This window comes from Thermobia domestica, chromosome 6 (genome assembly GCF_964235325.1).
Source record: "Thermobia domestica chromosome 6, izTheDome1.hap1.1, whole genome shotgun sequence".
NCBI classification, from domain to species: Eukaryota; Metazoa; Arthropoda; class Insecta; order Zygentoma; family Lepismatidae; genus Thermobia; species Thermobia domestica.
The window spans coordinates 129,228,283-129,255,278 of record NC_137459.1 but is presented as its reverse complement, the minus strand read 5'-3'; the positions used below and the strand labels follow the sequence as shown (position 1 = coordinate 129,255,278).

General features: G+C 37.5%; 1 protein-coding gene across 3 annotated transcripts in view; it reads right to left on the bottom strand.

Moving 5' to 3' along the window:
• Positions 1-26,996, bottom strand: part of LOC145688202 (putative imidazolonepropionase) — a 135,258-nt gene that overhangs the window by 89,942 nt on the left and 18,320 nt on the right. For all 3 annotated transcript variants that reach the window (XM_081762084.1, XM_081762085.1, XM_081762083.1), the window contains exon 2: positions 18,089-18,260. In XM_081762084.1, coding sequence (XP_081618210.1) covers positions 18,089-18,260 — 172 coding nt within the window. The remainder of the gene's footprint in view (positions 1-18,088; positions 18,261-26,996) is intronic.

Genomic DNA, 26,996 nt, shown 5'->3' with positions numbered 1-26,996 from the left:
TAGATTTTCTTCTTCTATTTTATCAATATGTTCTGTACACATAATATGCATATTTTATCCACCTATCAATAAAAATTAAGAATAACCAATGCTATAATAGAACAGGAACACTAAATCTTTGAGTTTTACGCCCCACGATTATACCGGTTAGGCTAAAGGAGACGGTGATGACGAGAAATGAGTGAAATGTTGGAATGAAGAAAGTGGGAAGAAACGGGAGAACCCCGAGAAAACCAACACACACGGTGTTTTTCCACTACAAAAAAATCACTTGGCGGGAGCAGGGTTTGAACACGGGACCCCATACACCGGAGGTGAATGCTCTACCACTGAACCACCGCGGCCCTACAACAAGAACACGTTCTTGTTCCAACTACCACATGTCTCATTCAATTCTCACTTATTCAATGAACATCTGCACTAACAACCATGTCAAATATTATTCTACATATAATTTACCATTCCTGTTCCCTTCAAAGAGTCGTGGCCTTCACCTTTCTTCCGTATTCCTTAAAACCTTCGCCGCCAAGCAACCATGTCAAATATTATTCTACATATAATTTACCATTTCCTATTCCCTACAAAGGCTGGTGTAATTACTTGCCCCCAACTTCCATTCGTGTTCATTAAAACCATCAGCGCCAAAACAATCATGTAATCACATTCTTTCTTCTTCTACCCAATAAAGGACTCCCACTCCACCTCAACCATCTAGTACCATCTGCTAGTATTCCTTTTGTTCCATACCGTCAAAGGACGCTGTACACCACGTTTGCATCCCTACTCCCAACCTGTCATCAAATGTCACTAAGCAATACCTCTGGTATGCTCGTATAAATAGCATTGAGGGACATATAGATTATCCACTACTTCTTCCACCAGTTCTTGCTTGTTTCCTGCACTGCCTACCTGACCATAGGACCTAACAACCTTTCACTACATGTGTCTTCTTCCTGGAACCATTTCCAATTAATTTCTTATATACAAAAACCATTCCTATTTAAGGTTAACATAAACCTCTCTTGACATCCTCAAGTTCATTCAGCTATGCTTTACCACTTCAAGGAAGGACAAAAAAGGGAATCAGTGAAGGAACAAGTTTCTTTAAAGGTTTAAGAAGAACGGTAAGTAAAGTTTGTATTCTCAACCACTTGTGTGTTTCCATCGAGCGTTACCCTCTTTGGTATCAAATTACATTAACAAAAAATGTTTCACAATAATTTTTATTGGATGGAAACACTGAAAATCACTATAAATGGCATAAATGTGAGAAAAATCACCAAAAACAGTACAAAATTAACATAAAATAATATAAAATCACCTTAAATTGTACCAAAAATAGGATAAAATTTGTAAAAAAAAAACCTAATAAAACAGTGAAAAAAACAATTTTAATTATAGGGGTTAGCAAGACATTATGGTGAGAAGTACGGTCTATACTACTGTACATCACGAGCTGGTAGATTTTAATACATCTACTGTGTAGCCTAGGTCTGGCACCGTCAGACTATCATTTGTTTCCGTGTCTACAAACCTCTTTGAATGGTGTTAAGATAGGTTTCATAATAGGTCTGTGAATGCTACGTGTTACAATTTCTTGACCAGAAACCACACATGTTCTATAGCGACGGGATTATAGCATTGCCGGAACCCCTACATTCAATTCATTTTTAAATGTGAATTTCTTTGTTATGTCGTAAGCTGAATATAACTTGAGAATTGGACTGAATACAAAAATGATGTTAATTTCATTCAAAAATATCCTTTAAAAATTCCATGGTTCGAAATAATTTTGCAACTTTTCACTGCGGAGAAGGAGAGAGGTGAGGTATGTATCATAAGTCTTAAGAAACGCTTAGTTAAGAACAACAATTGAACGTCGGGTTAAAATGAAAATCAAAACTTAATAATGCGGCAAACACCATTCAACATGAAATTTGAAAGTATTAAAATATGATTTATGATTTAGAAAATAGGCTTAGCAATTCTGATGTTAGACAAACTCTGAATGAAATTGAAGATCGGAAATGCAGAACAAGAATGAATAAATCATTTTTAACGTTGTAAACCGAAAGGTCAGAGTATTTGGCACGTGACTTCTATTCTGCAACAGACTGAAAAAAGGCGTGTCGTTTTGACATTTCTCCAAAGGTCTGTCTTCATTTTCCGAGCGCTCTGCATTGTCGGAGAATTCTGTTCACGAAGCGTTGAAACACATCATGACGAGAAAATAAAAGAGAAATACCGTCAGATGGGGTTACTTTGCACACGATTTAACGAATCTTAAAGAAAATCGCATGTAACTTACAAACGTAATGATTTAGAACACTATATCTTAAACATGAAATAGCTAGATATATGTGGAAAACATTCGTCCAAGTTCATTAGTAAACATTTAGTATGGCCATGGTTATTGAAATATAAACTTTGGTGCAAAGTAACCTCATAGTTGGTGTTACTTTGCACAACATACTAATAAGTATATAAACATACGAATATAACGTTTCTGTGCAATGTTTTCCCTTCAGTATTTATATATTTTACTTTCTACACAAAATTGCATGCAGTCTACAAATATTGATATTAGAATTAGGGTACTGGTATCGATACTTAGTATGAATTACCAATATTTGTAAAGAAAATTATGTATTTTCTGGTACCGGCACAGGAACCACATTCTAATAGTTTAACATATGTCCCACACAAATGCCAACTCAAGAACTGGAAAAAATCCCCGTGAACTGTTTTGCCTTGGTTATTCCTTATGTGCAAGAATATCATCCCAACCGTAATAAAATTTACGGGGTTTGGGACTTTCAGTCTGAAGTCCACCCAAATTGCATGATTTCTTTTCCAAAAAATCTAGCGCTAGTCATTCCCATGCGTATAATCTGCAAGCCCTCCACCGTCTAGTTATTTCTAAAAAGGCGAAGCCTTTGTCAGTGAAGCCCCTCTCAAACTACTATTCTGGATTCGCCACTGTTCATAATTTATTTTCCAACAAGAAATTCATTCCGACATCTACCTAAATAGGAAATGTACTTAAATTTATAATGCAGGAGGTTCCAGTAGTAATAATTTCCTATCTAAGAGGTATTTTGGACCTGTACAAAGGAACCCCGATTAGAGGCTGAAACCACCTTCTTCCAGGTTTACTTTTTATGATTATAAAACGTTTCACATTTCAATTTCAACTATTGCATCGAAGTTCCATTATACATAGTAGTATTCTACGAAACTGACTTAACTTTGACAGAAAATTCTTGTAGGTGATATCTTTCAAATTTTGTCGGCCTTTACAGTGGCTGCTTTCCATGTCTCTAAAACAACGAACCCTCCCGGTAATTAGAACTGATGTTAGCCGCCAACATTATAGCCAAAATACAGTTAGACGTTCTATATTACGGTGGCAGTTAGTAGTAATGGCCCCACCTGAGGATAACTTTTGGCCCCTGGGCCCCTGCCTCAGAACCCATGGTCCCTGGCCCGGGGTCAATTACCTAGGGGTAAGTAGGACCACCCCTCTAAATTTTGACAGGGGTACATTGGCTCACCCCCTAAATTTTGGCAGGGGTACCTAGGACCATCCCCCTTAAATTTTGGAAATTGCCAAATCTAAAAATTCAGTATGGTAGCCTAGGACAATAGTATGTACCTCTATCAGTATTGGGGGTCTATGTCGTTCCCTTTCATGGGTAAAAATTGCCAAAAATTCAAATTTCGGAGGTTTTTGACTAGTGCTGTTGAATTTTTGTGACATTTGCGGTTTTCGGTTTTTGAGAAAACCGATTTTCTGAAAACCGAAAACCGCAAATGCGGTTTTCAAAACCGAAACCGCAGATGCGGTTTTCAAAACCGAAACCGCAGATGCGGTTTTCAAAACCGAAACCGCAAAAGCGGTTTTCGAAACCGAAACCGCAAAAGCGGTTTTCAAAACCGAAACCGCAAATGCGGTTTTCCAAACTAAAACCGAAAAAGCTCTTTTCGAAAGCGAAAGTCTTCCGAAACCGTGTTTGCGGTTTTATAAGGGATTGTCCTTTTCAAAGTAGAAACAATGTTTGCGGTTTTATAAGGGATTGTCCTTTTCAAAGTAGAAACAATGTTTGCTGTTTTTAATTACACCTTTTAACAATTGTGAAAGCATCTATCGATCGAGACAAATGTATTGATTTATATGTGTGTTTTAACTTTTTTTATTTGCTCCAAGACTATTATGGTAATATGTGCAGCACAGTGCGAAAGGGATAATTCGATGGCTGTACAAGTCACAGCTATATTAGGGTGACAAATACTGACGTTCGATCCTTAGCTTTTTTTTTTTTTTTAGTTATTTCTTTGACGACTATTCAATGTACTTTTCGGCTGCAGGGAAGCAAACTGGACCCCACCTGATTTTCATATATGTTGTAAATTAGACCACCAGGAACACGAATCTGAAGGAATTTTGACATTTCGAATGTCGGAACTCGAGATATTCGAACATAAATTGACCATGGAAGCAAACTGGACCCCACCTGATTTTTATATATTTTGTAAAGTTGACCACAAGGAACACGAATCTGAAGGAATTTTGACATTCCGAATTTCGGAACTCGAGATATTCGAACATCAAGTGAAAACGGAAGCAAACTAGACCCCAACTGATTTTTATATATTTTGTAAACTAAACCACGAGAAACACGAATCTGAAGGAATTTTGACATTCCGAATTTCGGAACTCGAGATATTCGAACATAAAGTAACCAGGAAGCAAAAAGAACACTATTTGATTTTTATATATTTTGTAAACTGGACCAAAATTAGCAATTATCTGAACGAATTTTGACATTCCGATTTCCCGATCTCGAGATACTAGAACTTATACAGTAGTTTTATGTAATATGTATAAAAGTAACGAAGAAAGTTCTGTCGCTTTTTGACCTATCACTTAGAGCATAGATATGTCACCAAAGACGTACCTGGAAGATCAAAAATAGTACCCATCAGTATCAATGACCTTCTGCCAACGTTCGGGATGGGCATGGATTCCTTCGCGGTAGAACTTGGTTTGCCGTGAAGCGAAGAAGGTATCAAGTGCATTTAGCACCTCTACTACGGAGTTGAACTGGAGTCCTCTAAAGTGAGTGTCCAAGGAAAGGAACATGTGATAACCGGACGGTATAATGTCCGGACAGTATGGCGGATGCAATAGTGTTTCCCATTCAAGGTGTAGGATGGTGTTCCGGCTCATTCTAGCTATGTGGGGCATAGCGTTGTCCCGTAATGGGGGAACCCCTTAGCGATTGAGAAGTGTTGGCTCCAGGGTATTGAGTTTTTCTTGAACACGGCTCAACTGCTGACAGTAGACAGTTGCATTGATGTTCTTCTCTGACCGCCCGGTAGCAGTTCCCGATGCACGATGTCGTGAGCAGTCCACCAAACACACAGGAGGACTTTCTGGCCCGGAAACAAATCATCTGGGACACATAGACCCAACTTGTAGTGCTTCCCAAATTGATGGAGGTGCTGGCCAATGGTTTCTCGACTAACATTGAATGTTAGCACCAGTTCCTCACATGTCTGTTCGGCTCAATTGCTACCTGAAGATCCTCATTTTGTACATGTGTTGGTCTTTCGTGAGTGTTTCGTCACCGTTCTTAAACTTGCTAAACCACCCTTGCACTGTCTGCGTAATCACGACACCCTCACCAAAGGCCTGAGGTATCTTCCGCCCCGCTACAGTGGCGTTTGATCCAAGTTGGAACTCGTACAGCATACACGCCCCTATGACGCTCTGTGGAGGTTCCATATTCACTCCGTCCTTACATACGTTTACGTTGTAACTGAACTTCCACAACCAGGTAGAATGTCGAATATACCCACACCAACAACTGACCTTCGCCTTATCTCCATTCGCATTAAACTCACGATATGAGGGTCAATTTTACACAGAATTCCACAAAAAGCGACAGAACTTTCTTGGTTACCTTTATACAAGGTCTGTATGATAAGTAATGAGACTCGCCGCGCCGCGGCGCGCGTGTCGCTGGAGCGGGTTTGTCGGTGATGGAGGATGTAGGGGGGGGTCCGAGCAAAGCAACGCACCGCGCGTCAGTTGGCTCCGAGCCTTAGTGGAGCGCGGACAAGCCTTGGACAAAGCCCTTGTGAACATTCTTGTCACGGCGGAAAATCAACAAACATGGAGGGTTCCATCGAACAGCGTTATGCGATCAAATTTTGCGTTCGCCTGGGGAAAACGGCTACTCAGACGCTTTCTCTCATCACGGAGGCCTACAAAGAGGAAGCCCTATCCAAAGCCCAGGTGTTTCGTTGGCACAGTGCGTTCCGGAACGGCCGGGAAAGCGTTGAGGATCTGGAGAGGGCTGGACGCCCGACAACAGTGACTACGGACGAAACTGTGGCAAAAGTGAGGGATCTCCTGAACTCAGACCGTCGATTATCGTTGAGATTGATTGCTGATGAACTCGATATGAACCACACAACAGTGCACAAGATTGTGACGGAACAATTGGGAATGAGAAAAATCTGTGCGAAACTGGTGCCGCGAGTGTTGACTGACGAACAAAAGCAACGACGTGTTGATTGTTGTCAGGAACTGTTGAACCTCATGAACAGTGACCCTAACTTTGAAGATGACGTCATAACAGGTGACGAGTCGTGGGTGTTCCAGTACGACCCTGAAACGAAACGTCAAAGCGCGGAGTGGCACACTCCTGCGTCCCCGCGCCCCAAGAAGGCCAGAATGTCGAAGTCAAAGGTGAAAACAATGTTGATTGTTTTTTTGACAATGTGGGGGTGGTCCACAAGGAGTTTGTACCCCAAGGACAAGCCGTCAACGCCGCCTTCTACAAACAAGTCCTTGAGAGACTGCACAGGAGCGTCAAGCGGAAAAGACCGGCGATCGCTAGCCGGTGGAAGTTGCATCACGACAATGCCCCTGCCCACACCGCCTTCTTAGTGACCTCCTTTTTGACCCGGATTGGGGTGGAAGTCCTTCCACAACCACCCTACAGCCCAGATGTGAGCCCGGCCGACTTCTTCCTCTTCCCGAAGCTGAAGCCACGCTTGAAAGGAACCCGTTTTGCAGACGTCACAGCCATCCAAGCAGCCGTGACCACATTTCTAAAGGACATGCCGGCTGCTGACTTCCAGGGGGCGTTTGCAGCGTGGAAACATCGATTGCAGAAGTGCATCGACGCAAGAGGAGAGTACTTCGAAAGCTTTTAAGTCCCTGTACAGATCAGATCAATAAAACAATGTTTCCAGACCTGGTCTCATTACTTATCATACAAACCCTGTATATCTCTCAGGACATAATATGTTTCGTATAGAGAATATTGTGTTTTTTTCATATAGCGTCTATATTAAACTTTAAGTTTTAATATCTCGAGTTCCGGAGGTCGGAATGTCAAAACGCCTTCAGATTCGTGTTCCTCGTGATCTAGTTTACAAAATATATAAAAATCAGGGGAGGTCCAATTTGCTTCCCTGCATCCTACTTTTCAAACGAAACAGTTTTTCAGAGTGTACATTTTGCTTCAAACTGAGTTCTGCCCTGGCTAAGAAACGTAAATTCGCTTCTATAACAGTCTTTAAAGTTACACTTGAAATTGTCGTTCGGCATTCTTGCAGCTTGTGAAGATATGAATAATTCAAGTATGTTTGTTACAACATCTACAAACGAATATTCATTCGTATAGAACCTCCAATACATTACATAGAAAACACATGAACTATACAAAGAAAACCATTGTGCATTAGACCAGATCTCTTATTAGCAAATGATTCTGCACACGCGCACTGCTCGGATAGCCCAGAGCTTGAGCCTGAGCGCGAGTCCAAATTTAACTCAATCGCGATTGAGATTGTCAAAGGTGTAGCGGTTTACGGGGAATATATCATACCAACACTTTATCAACTAAGTTTTCTTAGATTTTTCTCCAATCCCAAAAAGCGGATGGTTTTTCGTGATTAAGATATGTTTAAGCGGGGGACGAATATATAACCTGAAAATCGGGTGGTACCCGCTAAAATAGGGTAATAAGCCAACACTCAATAGAAATAAGGTATATCCCTATTTAAGATCACTACACATGCAACTCATGAAATTCAATTTGAAATATCATCCACTTAGACTGACATCTTTTATATTATTATTACTCTCTCCCCATATTTTTAAAAATAGTACTGCCATTCTTTCTTTTGTTAACAAAAAGGCACCACCTCCCTTTCTTAATATAAAGAAAGAGAAAAGAAAGAAAGAAAATCTCTATCGCAATACACAATTTTATTGTTGATTTGTTGCCACTCCGACAAATGTGAATGTTGTGGTTTTGCATGTGTCGACTGGCTTCTTATCGCAAGTCCCAGACACCTGCAATAGTTTATACTAGACGGAAACACCAATCATATTTTATTCTGTATCTTTTTACTTCCCAATAACGATAGCCGTGCCTCTGAGAAATTGCAGCTTATTTTTTTTTTATTCTGCCAATTGTAAAAGTATAGAATTTCCCTACACTTTAGGACATTTTAAGAAAAAATACCTTCTTTTCCTTCTGCAAATTTTGATCATTTTTCCCTAAGCCGCCGAGGGAAATTTCCCTCCATCTGGCAACTGAGAGCCGGTGTGGGGAAAGATTCTTTGCTGTTTTCTCGTCGTTACTTGATATTAGTGCTGTAGAATTTTTGTGACATTTGCGGTTTTCGGATTTTCTGAAAACCGAAAACCGCAAAAGCGGTTTTCAAAACCGAAACCGCAAAAGCGGTTTTCAAAACCGAAACCGCAAAAGCGGTTTTCAAAACCGACATTTCGGTTTTATGAAATTTCACTTTTTCCAAAAAACGGTTTTCGGTTTTTTCAAAAACCGATTTCGACAGCACTATTTTTGACCTAATTTATCGCCTTTGATGAGGTGTTATTATCCTATATAGTTATATGGACGTATACAGGGGTCCATTACCTTTTATAAGACATGGGTATATTAATGCACCCCTTCAAAATTTTGGGAGGGGTACCTTCGCCCACACCTTAAATTTTTTTAAATTGCCCAATTTAAACATTTGGTATTATAGTACTGGAACCTAACATGTATTATAATAAATTTGGATGGTCCACCTCGTCCCCTTTTAGGGGTAGAAAATTGCAAAAATATAAAACATAAGCAATACGTTGTACCAGGTGTTTGGTCCTTTGGCCCAATTTATCCTCTTGGATGAGGTCCTATTACCTTATATGGTTATATGGTTATGTATAGGGGTCTATTCCCTATCATAAGACATAGGTACATTTGTTCACCCCTTTAAAAATTTGGGATGGGTATCTTGGCCCACCCCTTAAATTTTAGAAATTGTCCAATTTAAACATTTGGTATAATAGTATAGGACCCTAATATATATATTACTATAAATTTGGGTGGTCCACCTCGTTCCCTTTTAGGGGCACAAAATTACCAAATTTTACTACAACCACGTGTTTGGTATTTTGATTCATTTTATCACCTTGGATGAGGTCCTATTACCTTATATATTTATATGGGCGTATACAGGTGTCCATTTCCTATCATAAGACATAGGTACATTTGTGCACCCCTTTAAAATGCTGGGAGGGGTACTTTGGCCCACCCCTTAAATTTTGGAAATCGCCCATTTTATATAATTGGTATTATAGTATAGGACCCTAATATAGATTACTATAAATTTGGGTGGTTCACCTCGTTCCCTATCATGGGTACGAAATTGCCAAGTTTTAGTACAACCACGTGATTGGTTTTGGCTCAATTTATCCCCTTGGATGAGGTCCTATTACCTTATATGGTTATGTGGTCATGTATATTGGTCCATTTCCTATTATAAGATATGGGTATATTGATGCACCCTGGAGGGGTACCTTGGCCCACCCCTTTAATTTTGGAAATTGTCCATTTTATATATCTGGTATTATAGTATAGGATCCTAATATAGATCACTATAAATTTGGGTGGTCCACCTCGTTCCATTTTAGGGGTACAAAATTGCTAAATTTTAGTACAATCACGTGTTTGGTTTTTGGCCCAATTTATTCCCTTGGATGAGGTCCTATTACCTTATATGGTTATATGATCATGTATAGGTGTCCATTCTCTATCATAAAACATAGCTACATTGATGCACCCCTTTAAATTTTTGGGAGGGGTACCATGGCCAATCTTTTAAATTTTGGAAATTTTTCAGTTTAAGCGTTCGGTATTATAGTACAGGACCTCAACATGTATCATGATAAATTTGGGTGGTCCACCTTGTTCCCTTTTGTGGATAAAAAAATCGCAAAATATAAACATAAGCAATATGTTGTACCATGTGTTTGGTTTTTTGGCTCAATTTCTCCCCTTTGATTAGGTTCTATTACCTTATATGGTTATATGGTCATGTATATGGGTTCATTTCCTATCATAAGACATGGGTACATTGATGCACCCTTTAAAAATTTGGGAGGGGTATCTTTTTTTGGCTCATCCACTCGGTTTTAGAAATTGTTTAATATAAGCATTTGGTATCTCCGTAGAGGTCTTCAATATGTATCACTATAAATTTGGATGGTCCACCTCGTTCCCTTTCATGGGTAAAGAACTACCAAAAATCAAATTTCGGAGGTTATTGACCCCGTTTGATAAGGATTTAACACGTTATATGGGTATGTACAGAGGTTTATTACCTTCATATGTTTATGTTCCCTTTTAAATTTGGGAGTAATCAAATAACGAAATTCGGTAAACGTTTTGTAGGACCCATTGTAGATGTTGGTGTTCCTCTTATGGCCAAATATTCAAAATTTAAAGGTTATTGACCGGGTTTACTATTGAATAAGTACAGGATTTATTACTTTTTCATAAGACACAGGTGTATTTGTGTACCAATCTTAAATTTTGTGAGGGGTACATTTCTTATTGTCGTATCAATAATTGGTAATTGTTCTTAAAATTGGATAGGATCTCATTCATTGGGTAAATCATTGTCAAATATGAGTATGATTACGTTATCAGTTATTGACCTATGATGGTATTAGGAGTCCAGGACACTGGTACATTGAAATTTTGTAGGATAATTTGAGAATTGTCAAATGAAATTGCGTCATTGGTTTTGATCATTCCAGCCTATGAACCAAATATAAACGTAAGCAATACGATGTACCACGTGATTGACCTTGATGAGGTAGTGTACAGGGATTCATTTCCTTTGTTGTGGTACTTTTTAAGTTTGAGTACACACTTGCAGAAAACAGTTGGTTCTACTCAGGTAAACAATTGACGGACATTATTGCCCTTATTGAACATATAATGATATGATTAATTCTAAGACTTAGGTATATCGAGAGAAGTATTCTTTAAATTTGGGAATAGTGATAAACAGAACTTTAACATAAGGCGCGAAATTTGAAACAATACTTTGAACTTTAGTCACAGCTCATAGTCTAAGAACATTTGTGGTGATTGATTTGACCTTGAGCTTTAGAAATCTGATAGCTAACCTTATTGAATCTTATGACTCATAGTCTTAAGGGAATACATGCTACAACACTGAAATTTAGTCACAAGGTGATGTAATCTGATACTGGCAAAGTTATTGTTGATGCAATTTGATTGGCTGATCACTATCTTTCGTGCAATCTGATTGGCTGATCACTATTTTTCGCGCAATCTGATTGGTTGATGATTTTCAAATCTTTGCTGCATTCAGTCATCAATTTGAACTTAGTACACAGCCGGATCAGTGAATTTGGTTTCGTCAGCAATTGTGATGAAATCATGAATTCAAACGTCATCACATTCCTTTGACATCAGACGTAGTTGTATGCTGAATGCGATCTATGAATTTGGTTGTTCAGCATGACGTCAGCAACTGTGATGAAATCATGAATTCAAACGTCAGCACATTTCTTTCCAATGACGTTAGCCGTAGTTCTATAAATCAACCAATACAGTGTCAGCCCATGAAATCATTTGAGCAAGTGTGTTTCAGGAGGAAAGATGTGTACTTCTAATGATAAAGAATTCATCTTTGCAAGCTATTATCCAATAAATATATTTCAAACAAAACATGTGATGATTGGTATCAGTGCTAAAACATTTGAACCAGTGATTCGATTGGGCAAAGCAGAACAATTTGGTGTACAACTGAACTTTGAAGAATGGCAAATATTATGTTCACGAATCGACCAAATGAATTATTATTTTCATGATGAGCTAAATGCGACCATAGTCAAATCATTAGGCTCAAATCATGAAGTGGTGCTGCGTACAGTCCTCGAAGAGAAGATGGTGCTGTTACGTAAAAAGAGTGCATTGCATGTCCCTCGCAACATGGTGTATCTAACGCAAACGGAATGGAACAAATTCATCAAAGTATTCCAGTGTGTAAACATGCAGTGGAAGTGTGCAACGAAACAAGTATATTACTGAAAAAGTACTATTTTGAGAAATGTATTATGCATATTGTTCAACATGTATCTAGATGTTGTGATGGTTGTCAACATCGTTCGTGGGTGCACACCTGTATTCATAAACAGTTTATTTGTGATCAAATGGGCATTGAATTTCCACCAATTGATATTGCAATAGACCTTAAAAGACTTCAACTGGAATTAAAATTATACGCTAAAGACAAACTAGTGCGAGAAGTTCAAAATACATTGTATCGACAATATCCAGATCTTTTATCTGGTATGGATGTATGTGATTAACCACTGCAATGTAATAAAATGATCCATTTCAATGATTTGTGTTTTTTTCATTTCAAGTACAACCCCATGTTCTGACGTGTACTATTGCACCATGATAAACAATGTTGCCAGAGGCTTTTGTTTTAAACAGTTCCGGTTCTTTACTAATGAGTGCACAAACTTTTAAAAATGTCAAACCAAACTTTGAAACAAAAATTTCAAACAAAAAAATTCAAACAAAAAATTTTGAAACAAAAATTTTGAAACAAAAATTTCAAACTAAAAAATTTCAAACCAAAGTTTCAAACAAAAAATTTCGAAACAAAAATTTCAAAAAAATTTTCAAACAAAAATTTCGAAACAAAAATTTTCAAACTAAAAAATGTCAAACCAAAGTTTCAAAGAAAAAATTTTTAAACAAAAATTTCAAAATCTTTTTAAATGTTAAACAAAAAAACTGAATGCAGCTAAGATTTGAAAATCATCAACCAATCAGATTGCGCGAAAGATAGTGATCAGCCAATCAGATTACACGAAAGATAGTGATCAGCCAATCAAATTGCATCAACAATAACTTTGCCAGTGTCAGGTTACATCACCTTGTGACTAAATTTCAGTGTTGTAGCATATATTCCCTTAAGACTATGAGTCATAAGATTCAATAAGGTTAGCTATCAGATTTCTAAAGCTCAAGGTCAAATCAATCACCACAAATGATCTTAGACTATGAGCTGTGACTAAAGTTCAAAGTATTGTTTCAAATTTCGCGCCTTATGTTAAAGTTCTGTTTATCACAATTCCCAAATTTAAAGAATACTTCCCTCGATATACCTAAGTCTTAGAATTAATCATATCATTATATGTTCAATAAGGGCAATAATGTCCGTCAATTGTTTACCTGAGTAGAACCAACTGTTTTCTGCAAGTGTGTACTCAAACTTAAAAAGTACCACAACAAAGGGAATGAATCCCTGTACACTACCTCATCAAGGTCAATCACGTGGTACATCGTATTGCTTACGTTTATATTTGGTTCATAGGCTGGAATAATCAAAACCAATGACGCAATTTCATTTGACCTGTGTCTTATGAAAAAGTAGTAAATCCTGTACTTATTCAATAATAAACCCGGTCAATAACCTTTAAATTTTGAATGTTTGGCCATAAGAGGAACACCAACATCTACAATGGGTCCTAAAAACGTTTACTGAATTTTGTTATTTGATCCAAAATTTAAAAGATTGGCCATGGTACCCCTCCCAAAAATTTAAAGGGGTGCATCAATGTAGCTATGTTTTATGATAGAGAATGGACACCTATACATGATCATATAACCATATAAGGTAATAGGACCTCATCCAAGGGGATAAATTGAGCCAAAACCAAACACGTGGTTGTACTAAAACTTGGCAATTTCGTACCCATGATAGGGAACGAGGTGAACCACCCAAATTTATAGTAATCTATATTAGGGTCCTATACTATAATACCAATTATATAAAATGGGCGATTTCCAAAATTTAAGGGGTGGGCCAAAGTACCCCTCCCAGCATTTTAAAGGGGTGCACAAATGTACCTATGTCTTATGACAGGAAATGGACACCTGTATACGCCCATATAACTATATAAGGTAATAGGACCTCATCCAAGGTGATGAGTCAAAATACCAAACACGTGGTTGTAGTAAAGTTTGGTAATTTTGTGCCCCTAAAAGGGAACGAGGTGGACCACCCAAATTTATAGTAATATATATATTAGGGTCCTATACTATTATACCAAATGTTTAAATTGGACAATTTCTAAAATTTAAGGGGTGGGCCAAGGTACCTTTCCTAAATTTTTAAAGGAGTGCATAAATGTACCTATGTCTTATGATAGGGAATAGACCCCTATATATAATCATATAACCATATAAGGTAATAGGACCTTATCCAAGAGGATAAATTGGGCCAAAAGACCAAACATGTGGTACAACGTATTGCTTACGTTTACATTTTGGTAATTTTTTACCCCTAAAAGGGGACGAGGTGGACTACACAAATTTATCATAATACATGTTAGGGTTCTATACTATTATACCAAATGTTTAAATTGGGCAATTTCCAAAATTTAAGGTGTGGGCCAAGGTACCCCTCCCAAAATTTTCAAGGGGTGCATTATTATACCCATGTCTTATAAAAGGTAATGGACCCCTGTATACGCCCATATAACTATATAGGATAATAACACCTCATCAAAGGCGATAAATTAGGTCAAAAACATCCGAAATTTGAATTTTTGGCAATTTTTACCCATGAAAGGGAACGACATAGACCCCCAATACTGATAGAGGTACATACTATGGTCCTTATATAGAGAGGTAGCAGCCCGAAATGTGGCAACAGATAGATTAAGCTTAAGCTAGAATGTGAAATGATCGCACTTATCGCAATGTGAGATGATCGCACTATCAATCCTTCCGTATTATGGTGTGTCTCATGACTAGAGCCCTTCTTGCTAGCTTGTTTCTCGGGCGTATCGGTCGCTATCATTGTCTCTGTTCCCTTCGTTGTAACGTTGGTTTTAATTTCTGGAGCCTTTGGAAACGGCTGGATTTCTTCTGGGGTGACAGTTTTCCTAAGTCCTTTTCTCTTGTTGGCGTCAGGTGTGCCCTACTCAATATTGTAGTTTTCTGCATTTGATGACCCAGCAGCTGGTTCATCCAAATATTTCGAAATGAAAGATTTGTGCACAATTTTGTTCTCATTTTCGAGACGAGCTGCAACCTTTTCTGATGGCTGCGCTTCTGTAACTAGATTTGTGATGTATAATCTCAGGAAATCGTCGTCAATGAAAATGCCCCTTCTATAATGGATATATCCCTGAGTTACGAAATCCGGATAATATGTTGATTGCTGTAAATGCCCTAAGAAATGCTGTTCACAGCGCCTTCAACTGTATATATATATATATATATATATATATATATATCAAATGTTTTCCCTTTATTGTTATACACTCATTTCTCAACAGCCTGATTGTAAAATGTCTTCAGTGGCCCACAAATAGAAATATCTAAAGGTTGTAACTTATGAGAAGTGTGTGATGGGAATGTTATCATCACCATACCAGCAGCTGAAGCTTTATGTAGACATTCTGGAGCAAGATGAGTTTCATGATTGTCTAAAATTAACAAAATGCTGTTTTACTTTCAACAGTCGACGAAGGTAAGAAAATGATCAAAACAGTTCAGAAAGGTTTCTTCATTGGGCCATCCCGATATACTGGCGGCTCCAATACTTCCTGGGGGACTGTCAAATAACATCCTGTCCTTGAAGTGTACTCGGAGAAAAATTAACATCGGTGGAATTGAATTTCCAACTGCATTGACGGACGTGATCATAGTAACCAGGTTACCCCTTTCCCTTAATGTTGCAGAATCGACCTGCTTGACATCTTTAAGGGCAACTATTTTGGGCTATCCTTGGACAGTGCTGAGCCCGGTTTCATTCAAGTTTCAGATCTTCTCGGGAGGAATGGGACCAAATCTATTGTGAACGTCTTTGATGTTGGCGAAAAAACATTCACCATTATGGCGATTAAAGCTGGTAGCCCGACTTAGGCTAGTTGCTTCGGGTTTCCTTATCGAAGGTATTGTGGAATGTCTTTTAAGAAACGCACGCATCCATTCTTCTCCGGCTATTTGATTTTCTCCCCATGTTGCTGTATATTTCTTATCATTCCCTTTAGCAAATTTATATGCAAGTACTCTAACACGTTTCTTTGTTAGCCCGTATGCATTCTCGCAATAGTTTGAATATAATTTGCAAGACTATCTTCTTCGGTATTCGTAAAAACTTTTTCAACTGCGTAATTCACTTTATATTTGAATTCTTTGTCTCTGTTTTTTTTTAATTCATGTAAATGTCGGATGAGAATAGAGCGGCATACATTAAACACTTTCGAAGCTTCTCAATAGGATATCTTGTTATTTGGAACATTGGAATGAATAGCTTCAAGCGCATTTCGCAAGGCAGTTGGATCAACAGGATCTCTCTTCCTTCCAGATTTTCCATGGGGTATTTTTGTGGCAATTGGCCTACCTGATATTAAAGAAAAAGAAAGAGTCTTGTAACCTCTTGTACCATGAACCATGATCAATTTGGTCCATGGTACACGACGTAGCTTTGTCCCAGGGTACATGAGCATCTACATTTCAACGAAGATGGCTACCTAAAAGCTACAATACAGCTAATACTCACAACTTCACCAATAGTTTACTTACCAATGGATGAGAGATCTCATGACAATATTCAAATTAATCATAACCTATTTGTTCACAGTCGTGACTCACTCAACACTGAAAATTTTACTTTGACCATAGAAAATTGATTTTTCTCCTAAGAAAAACAACACTTTCTGAAACATATTTAGACTCGCACAAAACTAGACAACTTTGAACTGTTGGCGGGAACCTGATCACAGCGTAACAACCTAGAATTCATGGATCGAGGTTAGGGATGAGTCTGTCCAATCCATCAAAGCTACGTGTAGAAGGAGTCTGTCTTCCCTGTCGTTGGTGTTCTTCAGGCGCTAAAATCAAGCACTTCATTATACTCGTATATTGCCTTTCTAGATCAGTCAATTCCATATTCGCATCACAGTTGAATAAGTTAAACTCCAATCAATAAATAAAGCAGTGAACTGATCAAAAAATGAATCCGAGAACGCAAACGCCAAATGCAAACGTGCTTAATGGCTTGGCTAAAGAGTAAGCCTGAAACAAGTAAAGGGACAGCTGCTGGCAGAGAAGCTGAGACTGCGTTTAGTGGAGACTCGATTTTCAATCTAGTTTACGACATTCAGTAACTATAAAATGATACATCAATTAGTTCTTATTTGTTTTCGAACGCAGAATTCATTTTTAGAAAACAACTTAAAACTGCTTCTCGCTATACGTTTTTCTGTTTTTACTCTAAAACTATCAATATTGAACCCGGAAATGGTTTATTTGTACAATTTCCAGTTTGAATAGGCAGGTGAGGAAGGATGAACACTAAATCCATATCAGAAAACCGTTTCTCACTACCCCCTTATCAATTTTGCTATTACATCTGTCGACACCTGCCGTTCTGTAACACTTCATATATTTAAGCATACGAGTTTAGTTTTTAAAAAGGTAATAAAATAGAATAAATGTATAACCATAACCGTTGATTTTTTATTTACTTTTGAATTATCCAAGAAAATTAAATATTCTAGCAGATTTAAGTTTTATATCAGTGTTTTCGTCAATATCATATAATGCAAATTAAGAAGAAAATAATATTATTAAACATTTCTTATTGCTATTTATTTTATTGAATGTAAGAGATCTGCTACAGCACAACTTACCACACAGCGAACCCCTACCTTCATAGCGAATTCATGAACTCGATCACCACTCCATAAAGGATGCGTGTGGGCATCAATAAATCCTGGCAAAACACATTTGCCTCTAGCATCTAATACAGTTGTAAACTGCACTTCCCGATATTTCGCCTCTATTTCTTTGTTACTTCCAATGTCTGAAATGTTACCATCACTGCAAAATAAAGGACATATACTTTATTTTAACCATAAATGAATCAGTTATACGTATATAATGATGCATTGTATTTTAATATAAATCCAAAAGTGTTACAGTCATACAGAGTTTGACTCACTTATATTGAGCCGAATTTGAATGTGCCACTTACCTAGAAAATGCCGTGTTTCCACCACCGGTTGTGTTTGATCTGCAGACAACCTTTACTAACTATTGTCCGGCATCGGAGTTTCCATTGCAGAAGACCATGTTGCAGCTGAACCATGGCTATTGCACCCCACTCCTTTTTACAGGCTTTCCATAGGCCGGTAATGGTGTGGTGACGATGGGACAGGTGCCACTTGAGGAGTCCGAAAACAGTAGTCCACTGCGCTGACATCTGGACTCTTGACAAAAATGTCAGAGAAAGGTATTGCCGAAATTCCAGTTTTCTGCTCCATACGGCGATTTTATTCAAACAATGCTTTCGCCGTGTTGTTGGATGTGTTGTCTTGGTAAAGTCCAACCTGGTTCACGCATTGTCCGTACAATGCTGGGATTTCATGCTGGTATATTTCAGTGAGGTCGTAAGTCTGGCACGCAGCATTGATTTTGACATTTTATTCCACATTTCGGAGACGTAGTTTGTCCCTGACGGAAAACCGATCACAATCCTAACCCTTTGGGACAATATTCTAGCTGCTCGCATCTGTCCGGTAGGACCAGAACTCTCTCCAGCATATTTCTATATAATACATTCACAGTGGCACGACCTACATGAATATTACGCACTCGAACATTTCTATGACGCGCGACGCCTTCAGCTTAGCGGCGGAAAGGGCCACAATGAACCCCTACCTGAATCTGTTCAGTTTCAGTGGCATCAGAGTACGCTCGACCACACTGCTCTACTATGTGACTAACGAGACAGAGTTGCTTGCCTTGTGGGAATCTACACGGCGATGGATTGTGCACGCATGGTACAGATGCACATTTACTTAAGTTCAATATAAATGAGTCAACCTCTGTACTCACTCAGGTTCGCTTACATCTCTGAATCTAACTTGTTTTTTATATAGAAGATCCTGACCCATAATTTCAATATTAGATCCGGAATATTGTGTCCACAATAACAATCTAAACCTGGGCGACACAGTTAGAAAATGTACGTTGTGAATATGTAGTGAACGTACTACCCTTTAGTGTGTAAAGCTCCTAGTTTGCTCCGGTGGAAGGTCAGCAACCATTAATTTATATAGATTGATTTCATGTCAAGTAAAGTGACTCTAAAATTGATTTTTTGCGAGAGAACTTTGAACTTAAAAGTTTTATGTATATTGCAGCAAGTGAATATGCTTTCATCAATATGAATAATTATGTTTATGGTTGCATCCATAAGGGAAATGTGAATTTTTCATTAGATATTGAACTTCAAAGTTCTCTCCTAAAAATGTTCATTTTGGAGTTCCACTACTTGGCAATGAAGCGGCCTATATGACGTAACTGTGAATTAAAAAGAGTTAAAATCATAAAATACAATAATTTGCCAACTTATATAAAACTAACTCAATTGACACTATAATAAGAACATTAATAAAAGGCAAAATACACCACATTAACCGTTCTCGCCGAAATTTCTTAAAATAAATCATGTTATGTTGCCGTTATTATCAAAACATTTATTTGTAAACGAAGAATAAAATTATATGGCGTTTTCGGAAAGCTTCGTCGAAAGAAAACTCTCTCCAAAATGTAAACTACCCTTTGTGAATGTTTTCATGAGAAATGCCTCATACCATATATTAGGGCTATTAATGAAATATTTGTGTAAGAAATGTCATCAAAATTGCATGAATCGTACTTAAGGAAATTGTAAAGAAACGTAGTTAAAAATTCCCTCACTGAAAGAGAAACTACCATTTGCGCACATTTTCATGAGAAATGATTTACATAGCATTATAGGGCCATTAATGAAATAATTATTGGCGAAATATGAACGAAACCACCTGAGTGGTTTTTGACAAAATATTCAGAACCAAAGAAAACTTGCTCTCAACGATAAACTATTCCCTGTGCACTTTTTCAGGACAAATGAATGGTGCCATATTGTCACGTTATTATTGAAACTTTTATTCATGAAGTATTAGCAGAATACCCGTTTTTTGCACGTGAAGAATACGTTTTATTATGGACATAAAGAGCTGGATTTGGATTTTAACGGCTTCGTAATTGCCACTGTTTGTCTCAGCGACCTCCTAGAACTATGGATTCGACACTAATATCGGTCACTTTTTATAATTTTATGTATCTCCCCTTTCCCCTCTCCTTAGTTGCACCGTCAAAATAAAATAATAAAAAACATTCTAGGCTTGAACCTCATCTATGTTGAAAATTTAAACGAGATCGGTCATGTGGTTCAAGAGTTATTAAGTTTTATTTATTTTAAATATCTCCTCCCCCCCTTCCCTACGCTGTACCGTCAAAATGAAATAACAAATCCCATCCCAGGCCCGAACTTAATTTATGTTGAAAATTTGATCGAGGTCGGTCGGGTGGTTCAGTCACGAACACGTCACTTTCATCTTTATATACATACAGACGTGTTCAAATTGTTAGACTCAACTTCAGTTTTTTTCTGTATATTTTACTATTCTTACAACATTATGTGAGAAAATTCGTTCGAACTTAGTTCAAACTACTATTTTGTAACTCTGTCCTAATTTCTAGTGGGTGTAGCATATGCTTTTCAATATCAATAAAACAAATGCGTACGTAACATTCAAATATAATTACTATAAAGTGTGAATATTCAAATTTTAAACAAAAAATGAAATGGAATACTTACAAGAAAATTATCTCTCTCACAAAGATTAATATTTTGTATGAAATCCCTTATTCTTTATTAAGTCTTTTCTCCTTTGTGGCATATGTACGAGTTTAGCACATTTTGCCTTCAATTCAGCATCGTGATACCACAAATTGTTGATCTCCTTGATCAATTGAAGTTTGATTCAAATGTGCTTCTTCTCTAGCTTTTCTCTAATGAAGCTCCAAAAGTTTTCAATCGGGTTCACATCAGGACTAGTGCCTGGTCACGGAAGAACACTAATTTCGTTGCCTCGAAGAATTTTGTTACAGCTTTGGCCCGATTGCATGGGGCTTCATCATGCATAAAGATGAACTATACATAATCAAACCAGGGTGCAGTATGGGAAAGTAGTTCTTCTTAAAGAATTTGTAGGTATTGGTCGTGCTTCATTGTCCTCTACTATATACAGTCTTCCAGGCCCGAAGACTGAGATCACTCCCCAGACTATGACTGAAGTAGGATGCTTCACGGTTTATTAGACATTCCAACTTGATTTCATCCCGGGTCAACGTCGCACATATTGTGAACATTCATCAGACAGAAAGATACATTATTCATCATTGAAACATACTATTTCCCAATCATGAGCAGTTCAATGTTCTGGGCCTCGTGCCCATTCGAGGCGCTTCTTTGACGTGATTGGAGTAGACTCTAATTGTGTAATGGAAATGGAAAAGGCTGAAAGTGCCACAAAGTAAAATTTCCAGTATTTAGTAAAAACTTCCTAAAACTGTACTTTATCCTTTAAGGTGCTGCTCCTTGCGAGTGCTCTAGAAACTAGTAAGAATTTTTCTGGCACTTTGGACCTTCTCTAGGTTATTGGCGATGTCGTTTACAACACATTCCATACAAAAAATCGAATTTTTATTTTTTGGCTCTTTCAGCCTTTTCCATTTCCACTACACAATTGTTGTTTTCTTTCTTCACCGTGTGCTTTTATTCCCTCGGCACAAAGAATACTTCGAACACGTTCAGACCAAATGTCTGCGCCATGCTCAGCCATTTTTATGCTCAAGTCTATTAGAAGTTGCTCTTCTGTTTCCCAGAGCCAATCTTTGTAGTTTTCTGATACCTCTTAGCAATAGCCCACACTTCCCAACCCTATTTTTGCTGTTGCTCATTTCAACAGAGATTCTACTCACAGATTTTTGTTCTATTCCAACTCTACTAGCAATGAATTGCCGTGTATATCTTATTTTCACCAGAAGTATTTTGTTAACTTCCATTTTACGCGGAGAAAGGTCTTTAGCTTTTCCCATTATGCTGCAATTACAGGACTACACAGAATAAAAGATTGATACACGAAACACGTCACGATCATTTTAGACTGGCCCATTCGAACTGTTGAACGCTTTGAATGTCGTTAACTTCTTACGACAGAAACTATAACACTTCAGACTGTAACTTTTTGATAGAAACACAATAGCTATCTACAACTGAAACACCACTTTCAGAATTCCCTCCCTCACTAATACCATTTGCTGTTCAACGGTGATATTACAACTTTAACTGTACAGTAAACAAATGAAGGATCCTATAGTGGTGGTTTAACCATTAAATTAAATGTTCTAGAACTCTGGAATTAGGATTCCTACACCAATTTGGCATTTTTCGAGCGTGAGTCTAATAATTTGAACACGTCTGTAGATTAGCTAAAATGCCCGTTCTTCGCGCGGAGAGAATAGCTTTCGGACGGGGAAAATACTTCAAACCATTTCTCACTTAGCATACGCATTTCAAAGAAACTGTGATGATAAAAATACACAAGACACTCTACTTTTGGCATAACGCTTCAAAAATCCTACACCTATAGAATACGAACTTAATTGGAGTGACATGATAAACACTCAGCTTGAGGTTGATATTATCTATGTTCCAGAAGGTACTTCAAACGGACCAGTCTAGAAAACTATAGATTGTACACAATTTTCGGTCGTTTTGGATATTTTACTTTTCACCCCTTCTTCACCACCATATCGATTTCGGACGAACATTGAGTTAAATGGCATCGGAAATGCGAGTATATATTCATAGCGACACCAAGAACTACGGATTTAATAATAATATCGGTCGTTTTTGATTATTTTTACATGTCATCTCCTTTTCTACCCCCATCCATAGAGGTGTCTGGCCCTCACTGAGGGCTGAAGTTGGACTTGACGGCTTTGAGAGTTTCAGTATTCATATCGGACAGTGTTGGGCAAAATCAATTGAAATCAATTGCAATTGATCAATCAATTGAAAGTAATTGCTCTGAAAATCAATTGCAATTGATTTCAATTGCAATTGATTTCAATTTGTAATTGACAATTAATTTCAATTGCAATTGAATTCAATCATAAAATTTGCAATTAAATTTTCGTCAATTGTTAATTGTTAATTGGTCACCAGGCAATTGAAACTTTTAATTGTTAATTGTCAATTGCAAAGGGTGCAATTGAAACATTTAATTGTTAATTGCAATTGACAATTGAAACTTGTAATTGTTGATTGTAATTGTTAATTGCAATTGAAATCAGCAATTAAAACTGAAGATAAGAAGATGTGTGTGTATTGTGTTGTCCACTTGTTACTGTTTTACATATTTCAAATAAGGTACTTATAAGAAATGCTGGATACCTACCATCCCTTCCCCCCCTCCCCATGGGAAGAAAGCCGGGAAACTAAGTATTTTTTAAAATATATTATGTTTATGGTTCTATCCCCCTCGAAAGAACTCTATATGCCCGTCATGCATACAATAGGAATGGGCACCAACGAGTTCGAGCGAGTTTTCTTTAAAACTCGACTCGACTCGAAGCAGACATCTTTGAGCTCGACTTGAGATCTCGGCTCGAAAAATTTCCCCCAACTCGACTCGAATTCGGATCGAGTTTCCAGTCGAGTCGAGCCAATTCGAGCTAAATTCTTTGTGTAGTTCCAAGTACTACTATCTTCAAGTATCCTACATACACTGAGAAAAATCCATTATCCGGACAGCGGTATATTGTACAAATACAAGGATTCGTTATGTTTACTAAGGAAATCTGTACGGAGCGTACTTTATCCATATACTACACAGGTACTGCTTTTTACCCGCTTAGATATTACATCATTTCGCTGCAGGATGTCTGACATCTAACAATCTTCTGTATTTTACATACATATACGTATGTTAAGTACTTCAGTTATACGTTATATACGTCCATCTGTACGTGAGATCCAGACCTCCTATAGACACTCTTTCTTTCGCCATGGCTGACGTCATTGAACTAGCGTCTTTTGCTTGCGAAACGAGGTTGTTACAATCGGAAAAGAAGAGAGGAAGGAAACAAAAACCTGGGTAAGTGCACTAGTTAACTATTACTTTAGTTAAATATTCCATTAATTATATATTCTTTTAGTGTAACTTGCTTTAGTATAGTACTAAGTAAGTAATATAGTTTATGACTACAACTCGTTAATGATTGAGGAGAATGGAATGGGTGAATCTGAATTTTGAGAAATCTTTGAATATTAATGTTTTGAAACATTTTACGTTACAAGGTAGCAAAATGAATGTTATGTGTTTATTCATTCCGTTTTATATGTGACGATTTATTACGTGGTGCAGAGTTACTACAGGACTGCTTAACATAATTGCTAAGAAACCGTTTTCAGCGCGAAAATTCCCTTGTGTAGTGAAGATTTAGGCTTTAGGTCTCTGGGCTTTCGGCATCAATGGCCTTGTTAGCCCGTCACATATGAGGGATGACGTCCCTCGATGAGCACACTATCCGGGTAAAGGAAGGGAAGAAAGGATTTGGGAAGGAAGAAAACGGCCTGGGACCTATATGTTAGGTACCACTCCGGCATTTTCCTGCTGTGAATGAGGAAAACCCAAGGAAATCTCATTCAGGATGGCTGGACTTAAAATCTTTTGATACTTTTTCGACTGAGGAAATCGATCCCCAACGGGATCGAACCCGGGACCGTTCGCACCGAAGGCGAGAGCGTTAGCAACTACGCTACGCGGGGCCACTTGTGTAGTCTAGAAAACTCATTTTTATTAGGATATTTGCATTTTTTTTTTTTACTTTTAGTTTAACGCCCCATGATTGTACATAAACGTAAGTGAGAAGGTGACGATGAGATACATGATAATGGTGGAATCAAGAAAATGTAAGGAAACTGGAAAGTCTTAAGAATAACCACACCTACAGTGTTCACCAAAAGGCTATTTGTCGGGAGCAGGAATCGAACCAGGGACCTAACAGGTCAGAGGTAAGCGCTCTACTACAGAGCTTTCTTTTGTTTAAAGAACTTGTTTACATTGAAATATATATATTTGACGAAGATATTGATATATTTTACAGCCTCACTGAAATTTAAAAAAAAAGTAGTCAGGGAGAGCTTACTTGTCAGGTTTTTATTTTTTAAATTTAATTTGATTTGATTTCTATTTATTTATTTTTGCTTGTTATGTTCCCTAGTTAATTAATGTTTGGGTTACTGAGAATTAAAACCTTTTTAGTATTATTGTTATGGCATCACTTTGGAACCAAAAAGTTTGATTTTTTTTTCTTGTGTTTTCATATAGGAAGTTGGTAAGTTTGTGCCTTAGCATTGGTTTGGTTTCTACTGTAGAACGTAATTGAAGGTCATGTTGAGTTGAGTCTTGGCGGGTTTGAGTTCGTGAAGTGTCAGGCACTGATTGTGCCCCTGTCTTCTGTCTGTGATGTTTCCTGGTTTTGGGCAGTGACGTATTTATGTTGAGGAGTACCAACGCAGGCCGCGTAACTACAACACAGCTTCAACAGCTCTACGAGTGCCAGGCGTTTGAATTTCACCCTTCGTTCCGGCGTGACTAATGCAGTATAGTACTAGGTTCAAATTCTATGGCTGGTAAAAACGGTATGGTAAGAAACACAACGTAATAGTTATTAGTTTAATTAGTGTTTCTTCATAGTATTGTTTCACTATTTCTAGAAGGAATTAACTATTAACGAAGTAATGAATAAGCAAAAACACACTTTGATTGACGTTTACGATTTCTCATACTCCATTGAGGATGTTTTGATCCTCAGTTGCGCAAACATCCAGTGTGCGTTTTTTTTTTTTTTTTTTTTTTTTTTAATTTTTTGTTGCTTACACTGCCTTACAGATGAGGGTTATAGTTAAGGAGCCGTACTTCCCATTTAGGGAAGGACGAGAAACGCCATACTTTCAGGAATTATTCATTGACTATCTAGGACAGCGTTTCCCAACCGGTGCGCCGCGGCACACTGGTGTGCCGTGAATGGGCCGCTAGTGTGCCGCGAGGAAGTCGAAGCAAATTATTAATTCTATAGCAATCAAATTGCAAGACGAAGGAAAAATGTATATTTTTATTTCACATTACTATGAACCTCTACTATGAATCTACAACTTTAAGTTTCATACCGTGTTACTTTTCTGTACATTTTTAATGTTGAAAATATATATTGGTTATCATTGTTGTGACTATTATTGCTTCTTTATTGTTGCAGACTATTTTGTAACTTGAAAATTTAAAATAACATTCAATCCTTTCGACAAATTAAATACATTTGTATTTTAAAAGTAAAAAAGATTTGTTTGTTCGTTCGTTATTTAGTGATCTTACTTCTTAGTGAAAGGTTGGATACAGTTTTCGAACAAGAAAGCTTAGTTTTAAAAACCTGAGTCCAATATTTCATTGCAATTGTTTTATATTTTTAAATTAGAATGAAAAATAAGCATAATAATTTACCACGGGGAAAAAAACAGTGATTGAGCTTTCTTCTCTGTGAGAAGGAGATCAATAATCGCAGAAAAAATACTAGTTTTATATTTACAAATAATCATATCTATGAGTGCGCCGCGAGAATTCAAGTTACATCCGTAGTGTGCCGCAAGTTGAAAAAGGT